Raw genomic sequence first — 15,507 nt, 5'->3', positions numbered from 1 at the left:
ATGTTTCTGCCCCAACGTTTTCCAATCATTACCCGGGGGCACTAGAAGGCTTCGTCGTGTGTTGAAAGATATATGCCAAGTTCAATACCCGTAATCATAACATTAAATTTCAAGTATTTGGCAACAGTTGCTGCAGGAGTGCATGTTGGAGAGAAATTGCATCATCTTTCAGTGTCTTAAGTTTTAAAACATGTCCATTACAAATAAAGCATTTTATAAACCCTCAAAGCAAATACTACGAAAGTAAGATTTAATTTGCTGAACTCTTGCAGAACTTCCATGTGTGAGAGATGTTTTTGGTGGTGCCCTCAGAAAAATTATGATAAAGTTTTCAACACAGCACTGAACACTAGATGAAGAAAGTTCTGAAATGAATAAATAAAACCCCTTCCATCTTAAAAATTAAAGTTTCTATTCTGATCTATGAATTCTAAGATTAATTAATTGTATCTGTTAAAAAAAAGGTGTTATAACAGGAGAGATGGATTCAGATTGCAATAATTTTCTTAAGCACTTTGGATAATGTAAATATTTGACCTGGTCATTCAACTAGTGTGTAAATTCAATTCACACATTGTCTGGCTTATTTCTTCCTGGCCCAGGAGGTAAAAAATGTAGCCATAGCTACTTAGAGAACATTTAGCTGTGAGCAGAGCAAGACCTAGTCTATTTCTACCTGGCCTGGGACGTCAGGTCCTCAATGCTCTCCAGCTACAGAGGCTGCTCTGTTTGATTTTGCAAGACTTATTCCAGATTTTGATCTGTAGATATTGGCTCCTGCTGCAGGTGCAAGGCCTGATCCTGAAACTCTAGTTGGCTTTTTTCCACCTGGCCTAGAAGAGTAGAGCCCTGACTGACTCCAGCTACAAAAGCTGCTCTGGCTGTTCAAACTAGAATATATTTTATATGTTCAGTGAAATGTTAATGTTTGTTTGCCAATAGAAAATACTATATTTAATAGAAAATACTATTTATATGCACAATATATTTACAACAGTGGCTCTGAGGTACATATTTTCAATATGTACATATTGTACATATATAATTAATATATTTGTTTACTGAGTTTGTGAACAGCTTTTTAAACCTAGTGGACAAAATGCTAAACATGAACCTGGGAGTGCTGGGGTTCAAATTTCCCCTTTGCTATAAATTCAGAGACTAGCATTCACACCTAATTCTCACATTATACCTACTTCACAAGGTGAGAGAAAATAGGATTGTTCAGAATTCTGTAATGTGAATTCTTAACACCAGCCCTTGTTTTCCTTATACAGTGAGATACCAGAAGCGGTGTAAAAAACTGCAACACATTAGAAGGCTTACAAAGCAAATAAATATAAGATTAGTTGCATTAATTACAAGAAAATATGAGGAAAGTTCAGTCATAGAGTGACAGGAAGCTGAATGCAGAATTATGTTTTGGATGACAGAAAAATCCAGGTCAATAAATTTTTAAATAGGATTTCACTGTCTGAAGGATTCAATGTATGTTTGTAAATGAATTACTCAGTTCAGTAGGATTCTAATCTAATAACTGTTTCAGTGAAAGCCTCATTCATAAACTTCCATATACTAATGATCAATGGATTGGTTTTATACGGTAGTCTTTGAACATGTGTTCAAATATGCTTCTTCTAGGATTTAAAATTTGATGGGTCAATACCTCTATTTATTTATTTTAGATAATATAGCTATAGTGAGAAAATCTATAAATAACACCCACTGGAGCACACTGCATATATTCTTCAGAGAAGAATTTCAAGGCATGATTTATGACACTGGTCCCAATTAGCCAAGTATAGCCAAGCCATGAACCCTCAACTTTTGAAAATGTCAATATCTCTGTGGTAGTTTTTATTATGTGAATGGTGCCACCGTACCCTCCAGAGCAAACCCAGGGTGCGCATCTTCCAGGCCATGCTCCTGTGTGAGTCACGTGACCCATGCGACTCCATGTCAAAACTTGGAAAGCCTCCTTAATTGTGTTTGCAAAAAGCAGCTATCCAAACACATCTAAAAGCTGCCATATACTGCATGCAGCTTACAAAATATAAAAAGAAGCAACCAAAATATACTACTAAAAATACTTACAGAATTCATTCACTGAACTTAAAAAAGTTTTGCCCACCCACAAGGAGTCATCAGGGTGGTCTAAACCACGTTTCAGCAAAGCCTATACAGTCTTGACCCATACTAATGATTGGCGGAGTTCCTCAAACCCCTTTACTTCCGTCCTAAGCCAGCTGTTTAAGATGATGCCAAAGGCAACACAGTATAAAACACATTTTGATGTGACTTGTAGATCTTTATCATTACATTCATAGAATGGCTTCTGAACATCTTTCACTCCTCTCCTACTAATTATACTAAACTGGCCTTCAAAGTGTCATAAACTACATTGCAAAAGTAATTTTTGCAAAGCCGCTCCCAGCATGACTAAGAAAACTGAATGGATCTGAGAAAAGAGTATAATGGAAACTTTATTTCACGTACTGTCCATTTACCCAGAAGGCACACTGCGATTTATTAACACTTTTCTTCCAGTAAGTTCATACTTATTTACATATATAGAACCTTAACATTAATATCTACATTACCCATGCCCACTTGAACCGCAAAAGACACCACAAGTACTAAATGACATTGGATGGGATCCAAATAGCTCCTAAGATTCATTTAAGGGGCTTGTGTTATCCCAGTAAAATGTTTGATACTCCCCCCCCCCCTTTGTCCAGCAGACCTCCCCCTTCCAATGCCAAATCACAAACTACTTTTGAAACTCCCTTCAGTTTTAAAAGTATTTTACTATCTGGTATGAGGAGAGTGATGTTGCTTCTATTGAAGAAACAAGACGAAACCCTCTTGAGCTTATCTTAAGTCTAATTAAGTCTATCATACTTTTCCCCCACCAACCCCCCCCCCCAAACTGACCTCTGTCAGCTATGTCCAGGTCAGTTTATTTTGGATTTAGCTGCCCTCTTGCAGGGCATAATAGCCACATACTAGGAAAACATAGCGCATGAAATGGGCAATAAAGTAAAAACATAATAACATTAATCAGGTTCTGCCACTGTGATGAGTGACTCATAAGGTCATGGCCCTAAAGCATTATGTGAGAAATAAGTAACTACATAGCAACTTAGTCAATGTCAGAGTTTATTTATATTTGCAATGCCGTCTAAAACTGACTAAAAGATTAAAAGCCTATTAAATAAAATTTATATATATGTAATGGTTTGGATTGTGAATGGGAAGTGTGTGTGTGTGTGTGTGCAATTTTCCACACATACCAAAACAAACATGATTTGCGGTCTTATTCTTGCTACCTATAAACGTTTGCATTTAATATTACTCTCACTTCATCCTTTAGTCAAGGTGATTTTCAGAATCCTAAATAGGAAACAACCCAACCATAAGATCAATTAAAATTTAAACACACAAACAGCAATATTAAAGGGAACGAGTGGTTGCACAAACTATTTTAAACTACAGGCATTTCCCCCCTAGAAGTGTGTGTGTGCACTGAGGCACTTTCTTGCAAAGATCCTTCAAAGGTTTGGGGAAAATGACTGCAAAGGTGCTCTTCCCAGCTACAACTGATCTTCTTCTTTAAAAGCAGGGCTTTGGGACAGGCCAGTCCAACATCACCCTAACCAGTGAAGGGATTCATTAGGAACAACGTAATTTCTTTTAGTTCTTTCCTCCAAAATCAACTTTAAAAGCACTTAGAACAAAAAAATACAACATCAATCCTTCTGAAATTTGGTATCCGTCTTACCTAAGGGCATCTCTATGATGCGTATATGCTCTTTTCATATAAACTGACCATACAAATTGATCCCTTTTTAACCACCCCAAAACTTGCAGAGAAATGACTGCAACTTTCTTATGAAATTTGGCAGCATTCATTCTCCTCAGAGGATAAAGGACTAGCATGCTTGCGAATTTCATTTAATTATTTCAAAAAATAAAGCAAAAAAGTTAAAGATGGTTCCAGGGCAGGAAGGGAATGAAATCTCAGAAGCACTTCTGATCGAATCAGGCTGTTTCTAAAGCACCAAATCAGGGTACAAACTGAATCTTGCAACTGGTGTACACCACTAGTTCCTTACTAACCTGAAGAGACTAAAAAAAATGCAACGGAAACAAGGGAGAGAGCTAGCTGGGGTTGGAGCAATCTTGTGAAGACGCTACAAATGTCGAACAGACTGAACAAAGCTTGGAAAGTAAGGAGCAGATCCAGGAAGAATAAATAAAGTGGTCTCTTGGAAATACAAGCTTAAAAGACTGTTTTCCTGTGAGAAGAGGTCTCCTAAGAGTATAGGTAAACTAGGCTCAGTCCAAGGTTGGAGGAGAAAGAGTGTGCATGCTATTTTGGATATATTAAATAATTGCAGGTACAACAGTTCATGTTTTCCATCACAGGATAATTAAGCCAGTCTTAGGAAATAAAGGGACGCGGGTGGCGCTGTGGGTTAAACCACAGAGCCTAGGGCTTGCCGATCAGAAGGTCGGCGGTTCGAATACCCGCGACAGGGTGAGCTCCCATTGCTCAGTCCCTGCTCCTGCCAACCTAGCAGTTCAAAAGCACGTCAAAGTGCAAGTAGATAAATAGGTACCGCTCCGGCAGGTAGGTAAACGACGTTTCTGTGCGCTGCTCTGGTTCGCCAGAAGCGGCTTAGTCATGCTGGCCACATGACTCGGAAGCTGTACGCCGGCTCCCTCAGCCAATAAAGCGAGATGAGCGCCGCAACCCCAGAGTCGGCCGCGAATGGACCTAATGGTCAGGGGTCCCTTTACTTTACTTTTTAGGAAATAAAGGTGAGGGCTTGAGCCAATCAAAACAAGGTTCCATGTCCTGACCATATCTCGAACCTGAGCGCTCAGTGCAGAACAACGGAGAGGAGGATCCTATCCTTAAGAGGATGGTTGGTTAGGTTTCCAGTGCAAGTAGTGCCATTTGGAAGGCGGCTTTTGTTTTCACCAGGGCTAATTGATGACCAAATAGAAATGTATGCACATGTTGGCCACTGGGAAATAGATCAAGTGAAGGGTTAGTTACCTGCTATTCAGAGTGTTTGCCCCTCCCAGACACTGTGTGGTAAGTGTGTCTCCTATTAATGACAGCTATTGTATTGTGTTGCTTTTTCTGTTGTGCTTAAAAGAGCGAATATAAAGGAGAAAAGCAATTGGGGAATGGTTACGGCACCAGCTGAACCAAGTACCTCAGTTACGCCATTAATAATGAGCAAGCTCATATCTCCAAGAACACTGGGATTCCCCATTTATGTTACTTTCACCATGCAGAGATTCAGTATGAGCCTGCTGAATCACACTTAAACTATAGCAATCTAACTCAGGTTCACAGATAGCAACTCCTGGTTGCTAGCCGGAGAAAGAGAGCTGGGCATCATCAGTATATTGATCACACAGTGCCCTTGATGGTTTCTCTCCACGGTTTCATAAAGATACTGAAAGGTATCAGCCACACTATCAATCAGCAGTGAACACATGTTGATCTCCTAAGGCTACTTTCTGAGTTCGCTTTGAAAGGAAGTTGGGGGGCTAACCATTATCCCTCCATCCATTGTTCAAGACAGCGGAATACATTGCTGTAGACCACAATATCAAAACCTGGTGAGAAGAATCAACAGGGGAAAACTTCCCTAGCCTATTTTCAGAATCTAACCTTAGCGCAGTTCCACTAAAGTTTACATATCAAGCCGTGAATCACTCTTTTCCGCCAGCCCCTACTAGATGTGCCCACATATTGTATCAGATAAGTAAAACAATAAAGGTTTGGGAAGACATTAAAGAAAAGTAATGTGGATAGATTCCTTGCATTTGCTCTCTTAAGGCAGAAAACAGTTTCAGGAAGAAAACAGTTTGAAGCAATTCAGGGACATCATTATAACAGGCTCCAAAACCCCAGTTGGGTGCATAAATGGAACTCCAAAAAGAAGAAATTCATGTCTTTGTGCACCTTTCAACTGAACTTAGCGGTTAGCTTGAAGGCAGCACAAAATGATCATCTGGGGTACATTAACTTCTGTATTAGTCTATTTATGTTCCTGAAATATGGCAGCCAGTGATCGAGTTTAGACAAACGTTAGCCGAAAATGGTTTTATTCTCTAATCCACTTTTTATTGGTTAGAAGGAAAACATAATGGATCATATTTAATGCTACAGCAAAGAAATACATACCATTCTAAAAATATTTGGCATCAAAATTGCACTAGCATATTTACTCAGTGGTTACACTGGAATTTCTGAGGGGGAGAGGAAAGTCATTTCTCTTGACTATGACAATTTTAATAGGAAACTTAAACAGCAAACCTAACCAAAGTTACATTCCTTTATTTCTGAACTAGGATGCACACAAATGTATATCAAATTGCTTACCTGCTGGAATCATTGTTTGCTGAGAGTCAAAGTCTGTATTTAGAGACATCCGACCCCCTTTGGCCAATCTATCGTAGAGCAAGGTTATGTGTTTCTTCAGTTTATTAGTGTCCTTGGGGATACACAGCTGATTGGTAAGTGTCAGTGCGTGGTCTTTCGAACTCTTGGACAAACACGTTTTCAACAAGTGAGAGACAGAAGCATCCACAATTTCTTCCCAGCCCTGAAAGAGAAAAATATTTCTAAATTAAATGGAAAACATGCACTTTACTCCGGTAAAGAATGCACTAAGAAGATTAAACAAAAAAAAATTAAAGGAAAAGGTTTAAATTATGATACTGAAATGGGCTTAAACGATTTACTAAACATATTTGTAAAATGAAAACAAGCAGCAAGAAAAAATTAAGGATTCTAAATATAAAGAAATGAACTAAATATACAGAATAGTTAATGTTAAAAGTGAGAGTATTTAACAATAATAGATTAAATAGGTTTGGTTTTCCAGTTTTTCTGGTACAGTAACATTTCAGTTCTTCATACTGGTTTTCTTTCCACACAAAATAGCTCCTTAAACGACAACAAAATGCAGTTTTGAAATGGTTGTGTTCTATCTTTCTTATTTTTAAGAAATTACCATGTGTGACTGAGACCAAGCACATATACTTCTTATACCACGAGCCACTGGAAACTGCTAGTTGGTTCCCTGGACATGAACTGAGTTCCATACACATTTCACACATATTTGAAATTCCTTCACAGAGAGACTCCAGCATGAAATTGCTGAATTAGAATCAACAAGATTTTGACTGTTTGGGTTTGAAGAGAGACAACAGTTTCCTGTGCCACTACAGCTATTCAGGATTAACACAACAAATCTGCAATGGATGTATTATCACCAATGACTGCTATTATGAATGATTACTATGCTTATTTTGCAAACATTTAAGGTTTAACGTAACTTTCACAAGCTGTCCTTCCTACATTTCATGACCATTTAATAGTAATAAAAACCCCCACAGGTGCATTATACACAATCCCCCCCCCCTGCAATTCATGCCATAATGAATTAAGTATTTTAGTGTCACAAGCCTAATTGTTGGTTTAGTTCATGGGTAGACAAAGTAAGGCCTGGGGGCTGGATCTGGCCCAATCGCCTTCTAAATCCTGCCCACGGACGGTCCGGGAATCAGCGTGTTTTTACATGAGTAGAATGTGTCCTTTTGTTTAAAATGCATCTCTGGGTTATTTGTGGGGCCTGCCTGGTGTTTTTACATGAGTAGAATGTGTGCTTTTATTTCAAGTGCATCTCTGGGTTATTTGTGGGGCATAGGAATTCATTCATTCCCCCCCCCCATATAGTCCGGCCCCCCACAAGGTCTGAGTGACAGTGGACTGGCCCCCTGCTGAAAAAGTTTACTGACCCCTGTTTAGCTCCTGCATGCTAGCACAGGTTTCCCTCTAAGCATTCTTTGTGAGAAACATGAAGGCTGCTTGATAAGGACTTAGGCTGAGAAGCAATGGACACACAGGGGCCTTTTTGGCCCGCCTTGCACTGCAATCCATGATGCCCCTGAATATCAGCTCCTATTGGCCAATAGACAGACTGTAGAGGACGCTATCAGAAGACAAAACTGGCAAAAACAAACAAACCCATGCTTCCTAGCACATGGGGTTAGTTTCCAGCCTGTATGTCCCGTTTCATTCTTTATGAAATATTATAAAGGGTAAAGGGACCCCTGACCATTAGGTCCAGTCATGACCAATTCTGGGGTTGCAGCACTCATCTCGCTTTATTGGCCAAGGGAGCCGGCATACAGCTTCCAGGTCATGTGGCCAGCATGACTAAGCTGCTTCTGGTGAACCAGAGCAGCGCACGGAAACACCGTTTACCTTCCCGCCAGAGCGGTACCTATTTCTCTACTTGCACTTTGACGTGCTTTCGAATTGCTAGGTTGGCAGGAGCAGGGACCGAGCAACGGGAGCTCACCCCGTCGTGGGGATTCGAACCATGACCTTCTGATCGGCAAGTCCTAGGCTCTGTGGTTTAACCCACAGCGCCACCCGCATCCCTATGAAATATTATAATCATCAACATTTTCAAAAGTGAGTGTACCACAGCTTCCATGAATACAATGGACATTTCTCTCTCCTGTAACAAGGCATTAACCACTCCCTTAATCAATCCTGCTAAATTTAATCAGCCAGTATGGGCAAGGGTGAAGAGGGCATCTGGTAAGCCTGAGCCCGGTAACTGTCTTATCCACCTCATCAGGGCCCAGCAACTGAAACTGATCCCACAGTCTGAACATCTCCCCCAGATATGTGCTCTTAACCTAATGCCACAATATTAACAGCTTTGCGATGTTACAAAATTATATTACTATAATAGATTGTATGCTGGTGTGTGCAGGGGGTAGATGCCACTGTAAAATACTGTACCCATATCATGAAAAAAAGGATTAATACATGAGCTAACATTGTTGTCATCAGTGCAGACAAACATTAGCACACACACGCACACCGAAAGTATGAAAGTAATTTTGTTTGATAAACTGTGTTCCTTGAAATTATAGAGAGAAAGAAAGAACTCAGTAGTTTGGATTGTAAATCATATTGGTCAACAATATCATAGCATAGAAGGTAAATACAGTTTTGGGACATGTTTTAAAAAGGCAGTATGTAACAGCTTCCCTGGTTGGGTCCCATTTGGAGCTCTGGGTCAGAGAACTGTCTTTAAAATAAAGATTAGCTGAATGCTTTAATCACCCCATATATAATTTAAAGGTTGTGCATTCCAGAGTCATCACCATTAAAATACACTAACCTCTCACACACTATTCACAATTTGGATCCTTGCTATGTTCTGAACCCAAACTATTTGTTGCCTTTGTTGAACAACTGTTCGTTGAAAACAAGCTATTATTATAGGCAGCACTAAAACCTGTGTTTTAGACAACCAAAGTCTGATTAGAGTCACCAGCAGGTACTATGTAGAAACTGTGTTTAAATGACTGATCATCTAAAGATAGCAGGTGTAGATCACTGCTACATGGTGGCTACATGACGCTCGTAGACTGAGTACTGATATTCTTGGCTCAATTATTATTAAAGGCTTTATTCTAGAATTCACTGCAGCCCCCAACACAGATCTGGTTACAGATTACACAGTTCGGAAGTCACAGCTCTAGGATACATGCTAAGCAGAAGCTAAGATGATGTCCCAAAACTTGACGCATCCCCTTCACACCCCTTTTGAAGAGTTGGACGGGCGCAGTCATTCACACACTTGCCTTCCCAATCAAACAGACACTCTTATGAGTAGGTTGGTTCTGCTTGTGCCAGAGCAGCCATCACCACATCTTTGGCTATGGAGGCAGATCCTGAAGCTGAGGCTCCAATACTTTGGCCACCTCATGAGAAGAGAAGACTCCCTGGAAAAGACCCTGATGCTGGGAAAGACTGAGGGCACAAGGAGAAGGGGACGACAGAGGACAAGATGGTTGGACAGTGTTCTCGAAGCTACCAACATGAATTTGACGACACTGAGGGACGCAGTGGAAGACAGGCGTGGTCCGTGGGGTCACGAAGAGTCGGACACGACTAAACAACAACAAACTTTAGACTGGATTTCATAAACCTGTTACGGTCTACCCAGGGAAGTTTTAGGCTGATTGAAAGAGGGCAACTTTGTAGAAAAAATACCCCATTATCTGGTGGCAGCAAGTTATTAAGTAGGGAAAGGACAGGCATACATACAGGGGGCTACACTCTGTTGTCACTGGATTCCAGCAGCACAGGACTCAGTGTGGAGGCTGTCACATGCATTTTGTAAGTACTGAGTTAAAGAATTTAGTTAGTTCTACTAGGAAGAGGCAAAGGCCTAACCATTTCAGCAACTACAGTCCAAATTCTTAGATCAGTTACTTTGTACTAAAGATACAAGTGCTTTTATGCAGGAACAAAAATTAAAAATAGGATGCACAAAACCCACACAGCATGGTCCTTTCCTCTTCTGGAATTATATTTCTAGTTTGCAGATCCCATTCTTCTAGTTCTGTGCTAAAATGTCATGCCAAGAGCGGAATCTCCCAGATGAAGCTAACTGGCTTATTTTGGCATGAATTTACTAATTTACTTTGGCATGAGTTTTCATAAGCAGAAGCCTACTTAATTAGATGTATGAAGTTGAATGGAAATGCAGTGAGTTCATACTCACAAGATAAACCTTGTTAAAGCAAAAATTACCTGCTTACCTGGAAGTAAGCATCAATGGATGTTACTTTCGAGTAACCATGTGCAAGGTCACACTGTAGAACACCAATTGTATTATAATACTGCATACCCAAATGGCTACACAATTATATTACTAAAATATTTTAGACCAATTTCTCAGTCATGGTTAAACCATCAGGAAATGTTACATTTGCACTAGGCGCAAGTGAGCTAACTCTGAAAGATGGTGAATGAGAAGTGTTCCATGTAAGTGAAATTGCTCTCTAGGCACCTCTCCATTTAAAGCCTGTAAACCATGAAAAAACTGATAAATCTTTTGGCTTCCACATCAGGTCTTAGTGGAAATAACACAAAAAAGACAGAGTTCACAAGTGCCAACTGTGGTTAATTCTGTTTCTGTCTGATAGAAAATAAAAATTACAAATATTTTCATTTACTGGGTTGGGGGGGGAGAAGCTTCATTTTCTTCTGCATGTTGTTCTGTGCAAAACAGCACATAATGTATATGACAAGGAAGCTGAATTCAAAAAGTACCCTTCACATTATATCAACCCAGTGAAATTGATTGTAGGGCAACAGAAGGTAAAAATATAAATGCCAAGACAATAATTTGTATTATTTAGTTTGAAGATAAGAATATGGTTTTAAGAGACAAAAACATTAAATTAAAAATAGGCAAACAAAATTGTAAGCAAAATCTAAGTTGTCCGAAGGTCTCTGGATCAGTGATGGGGCAAATTTTGTCAACGGTATTAAAGAGAAGATTGCTTTGTCTATGCTTAAGAAATGGCTACTGTCTCCTAAAGGTCTACTGTGATGGCAGGGAAGATAGGACTAGAGACTCTTGCCACTTTGTGTCAGCTTTAAGCTTCAAAACTAAGCTTCCCTATCTAATTAACACCATCGAAGGTCAACTGTGACTGTAGACACAAATTAATTATTTTGGTGTTAAGAAAGATTTCTCTATCACTAACCTGCTTGGATAAACAACAGAACGCATGACAGCTTCACAGCAACTTACCCCCCAATATGCTAAAATCCTTTACCGAAGGAATGCAAAACTGTGTTGTTGCATATGAAAACATACAAATAAAGGATGCTTAACCATACAAATTAAACTCTGAATCAATCATATGTCAAATAAATGTCCAGAAAACAAGAAGCCATGTTTCTGATTTAAGCAGATACCCATGTGATAGGATGCTATTTGTGTTAGGCAGAAGATAGTAATTCTCTACAGCTTAAAGCATACAGAATGTTATAAAAAGCCATTCTACACCAAATAAAATTCTACTACAACATACAGCCAATCTCATGATGTAAAACTGAATAAAGAGTAAAATACAAATCACTGGAATCCCCTCTCCGACCACAGTGCCACTCAACTGCATGGGGTAAATCTGAACACAAGCTAGAAGCCATTCTGAAAACATTGATGGAATGTCAAAAGCATCCCCTTACAAACCAGAAACGCCCTTCTCTTTAAATTACATTAAGATTTCTCTGGTACTATAACTTCTGTATGGAATTATTGCAGCATCCAAGTGGGGGAGTTATTTTATTATTTTGGGGTTTTTTGCTCCAATTTCAGGTTTTCAGTTTAGCACATCACACCACTTATATATGATGTCCTGGAATGTGACATTGCATATTGTGGGATATATGTATAAAGGGGCCACAGAAGGGCAAGTACTAAAATTGCACCTCTTGTCTTAAGGCATCAAACAGATTTCCCCATGTTGTTACTAGAAAACGTCTCAAAGCATTACATTAAGAGAAGGCCAAGCAGATTGTATGATTTATTAAAAAAACCTACAAGTTTAACCATTCAGAACCATTCCACTCCAGATATCTGAGAAATCCCAGCCTTTTTCAGATCCAGTTCACCTGGCTTCTAGAGCAACAGTGGACAAAAGAACTGAACTTTTTACAACCAAATGAACCACAGTGAAACCTGTGACACTGTGCACATAGGTTATAGGTAGGTTATAGGTAGATATACAGTGTGCACATTAGCATAATTTCTGGTGACCTTTTTCATGCATCATATTTTTATGGGTGCATGTGAAACACAGAGGAGAGTGCCTTCTCTGAAACAAACCCACAGCTATGGAATTTCACTGGATATGCATCAAATCTCAACATTGCAGGCTTTTTAGAAGGCCTAAAGATCTACCTTTTTCTGTTGGACTTGCAGGCGTGATACTTGTTAGCTGGCTGATGGTCCGAATTATTATTTTTTTACCAGCTAAGTTAAAAAATATATGTATTTGATAGTTTAAAGTTTCAAATGTTTGTATTACTGTGATTGTTATCTTTAGCAGTTTTTGACTGTAAGATGCTCTAGATAGGCATTTGCCCAGATAAGCGGCATAATATTCTGCATAGATATTTGCTTCACAGACCGCGGAATCAGTGTGCCAGCCCAGGCAGTATGTCTATGTGAACTCATTGAGGGATTATAATCGTGCTTAGGCTCCAGGACAAGGGATTCTCTCTACAGGACTCCACACTTCTCATCATGAAGGTGGAGACTGAGAAATGTAGTCAGGCCAAGGGATGAAAGGGTTCTGTTGAGAAGAAGCACTCTCAAACAAGTGGTCTGCTCCCTGGGCTCTCTCCAGGGTCCTGAAAAACCTGTTATTGGTCTTGTTGTCTTCAGGCATCCTATCCTTGCTGATTCCAGCCTGAAGATGAAACATGCTAGCTGGACATTAATATCCAGTATCTAGAAAAACTCCCATGTTTGAGGCATTTGTAATAAGTGAAGAGCACTAATCTAATGTATATGTTGAAGTCTAACTCCCCCAGATATCTGATTATTTGCACCTCATCAGGCACTGCTGATCACTATGCCATGTGACCAAGGAATGTTACTACAGCTTCTCAGTGAATAGCCTTCACTAACCCACCCAGGCTTGCCATTGACTGTTCCTAGACAGCAAGAAATATAACATGACTTCCAATCTCAGTGGAAATTTGCTTGCGCAACAAGGCCTGCCTGAGCTCTTGCATATTGTGTGTTTCTGGGTCTAGCTCTTTCACCCTGACTTCTAGCTTGTTCTCAAGTGCTGCCTTTTGATTTGCCCTCTGATCTCAATTGCTGTTTAATCCTGACTGCTCTTCAATCCCAACTCCTGGCTCCTGGCTCATCCTAGAATGCTGCTCACACCCCAGCACCTTGTTTAAGGACTAAATCAGATTATGTTCAGGTAAGGATACACTGTCACTCCTTGGATGCAAAGGACGACGACCTGAATTACCAGTACTTTGTGAATTCTTTGTGGGCTGATGTCAATCCTAACTACGTCCACATCAACCTGCCTGTGCACACTGGTTTTCTTCAGAGACCCTCTTCCAGCTGCCCCCATTCACAGGGAGGCTCTTCTGTTGCCTTATTTGCTATTCTTCAGGAGCTTAGAGAAGACCATTTTATTTTCCAGGTTAGGGACAAACCCTACCAATAATAATTAATTACCTATATTCCCTTCCTGAAACCTGATTAGATCAGTGAGAAGAGTAAGGGAAGTAGCTCTTCTTCTTTTTTAAAAAGTAAAGTATAAGAAGAATAAAATAAATAAAAAACGTGTTAAGGCCATCTTAAATACAGAATGTAGAATTCCAGGGAGGTCTGCAAGAAACAAATACTGCATCCAAAAGACAGGAAGCTCATCCTTGCCAATGAGTTCAACAGCTGACCCTGTCTTTTTACCAAACAGAGGTGCTGTCTCCAGATGAAGGAACTGACCTTGGTACTCATGGGACAGAACAGACATCTTTAGGAAATGGTTTGATATGTCAAAGTTGACTCAAAACATTTGGATGCTTCAGGATGAAATTCCAAATGGCACCCTCTCCAAATAAGCTAACGTAAATGGGAATGTTCTGCTCTTTAACAGCAGCCCGGATCTATTGCATGAAGCAGTCTATTGCAGTTTACGTAACGACAGGGCCACCCTGATACAGATACACTTAACCCAAAGAAAACTTCCAGCTGGAAAGACTAATTTGTATGCTAAAAATATAGTAGAAATTTATTTAGTATGGATCAGCAAGACACTTGAAAAATATGTCTTTTCCCCTGCCACTCCCCACCTTAAATCAAAACAAAAGCAAAAAAGTTAGTGGAAAGAAAAAAATAAAACTGTTAACAGAACATGCTGGGAAACGCATGATAACTATAGATTTAATACTTGTCCACATTTTTACAAAACCTAGTAGATTCTTACCAGCTCTTGAGTATCCTGTGTTAATGGCAAAAATGTAGCTTGTAGAATAGAAACTTGTTCAGCACTCAGTTTCTGCCACAGGCTAATCAGCAGAATTACAAGTTGGGTGGCACTTTTTAACTTTGTGAACGCCTGGAACATATTGGCTTCATTTTTTCCAGCTGCATCTGCTAGAGCTATTACCTGCAAGAATTACAAACTTCTGTTAGGTATACTTTTACTATTCTCAAGCACTCACTGCTAACATTACATTTGGCTAACTCTGAGTTTTCTTTAGAAGAACCTGATGAACTTTGCTTTCCAAAAACATAAGCCAGATAGAGTTTTGAGTTATTATTTGCCATCTTCTTGTAAGTGAGATAGAATTTAAAATCCATATGGTACTGTGATTAATCTATTAGTACAATCAACATACAAGAGAACCTGCATTGTCCAGATGTATACAATATAGTATGGTATCCCTAAGATTGATCTTCAGTACATTATGTAACATAATAGCCTTTAACAAATTGTAAACACTCGTTTTAAATACCACCTCTGATGGTAATCCCTGTGTAAACAGTATCCCCTCTGGAGTAATTTCCACAGCATGTCATTTATTTGTCAATTAGGTTATCATCTCAATTTCTTCTGCACAGA

The 15,507-nt window shown here is 39.5% G+C and overlaps 1 protein-coding gene across 6 annotated transcripts in view; it reads right to left on the bottom strand.

Annotated features, from left to right (window-relative positions):
* Nucleotides 1-15,507, bottom strand: part of BBS9 (Bardet-Biedl syndrome 9) — a 220,530-nt gene that overhangs the window by 116,381 nt on the left and 88,642 nt on the right. For all 6 annotated transcript variants that reach the window (XM_080975779.1, XM_080975777.1, XM_080975778.1 and 3 more), the window contains exons 19-20: nucleotides 14,869-15,051; nucleotides 6,407-6,629 (exon numbers count right to left, since the gene is read on the bottom strand). In XM_080975779.1, the coding sequence (XP_080831905.1) occupies nucleotides 6,407-6,629; nucleotides 14,869-15,051 (406 nt within the window). The remainder of the gene's footprint in view (nucleotides 1-6,406; nucleotides 6,630-14,868; nucleotides 15,052-15,507) is intronic.

Source organism: Podarcis pityusensis, assembly GCF_964106645.2.
Source record: "Podarcis pityusensis genome assembly, chromosome: 12".
In the NCBI taxonomy this organism is placed as follows: domain Eukaryota; kingdom Metazoa; phylum Chordata; class Lepidosauria; order Squamata; family Lacertidae; genus Podarcis; species Podarcis pityusensis.
The sequence above is the reverse complement of the archived record's forward strand: the minus strand, read 5'-3'. Positions and strand labels throughout refer to the sequence as shown.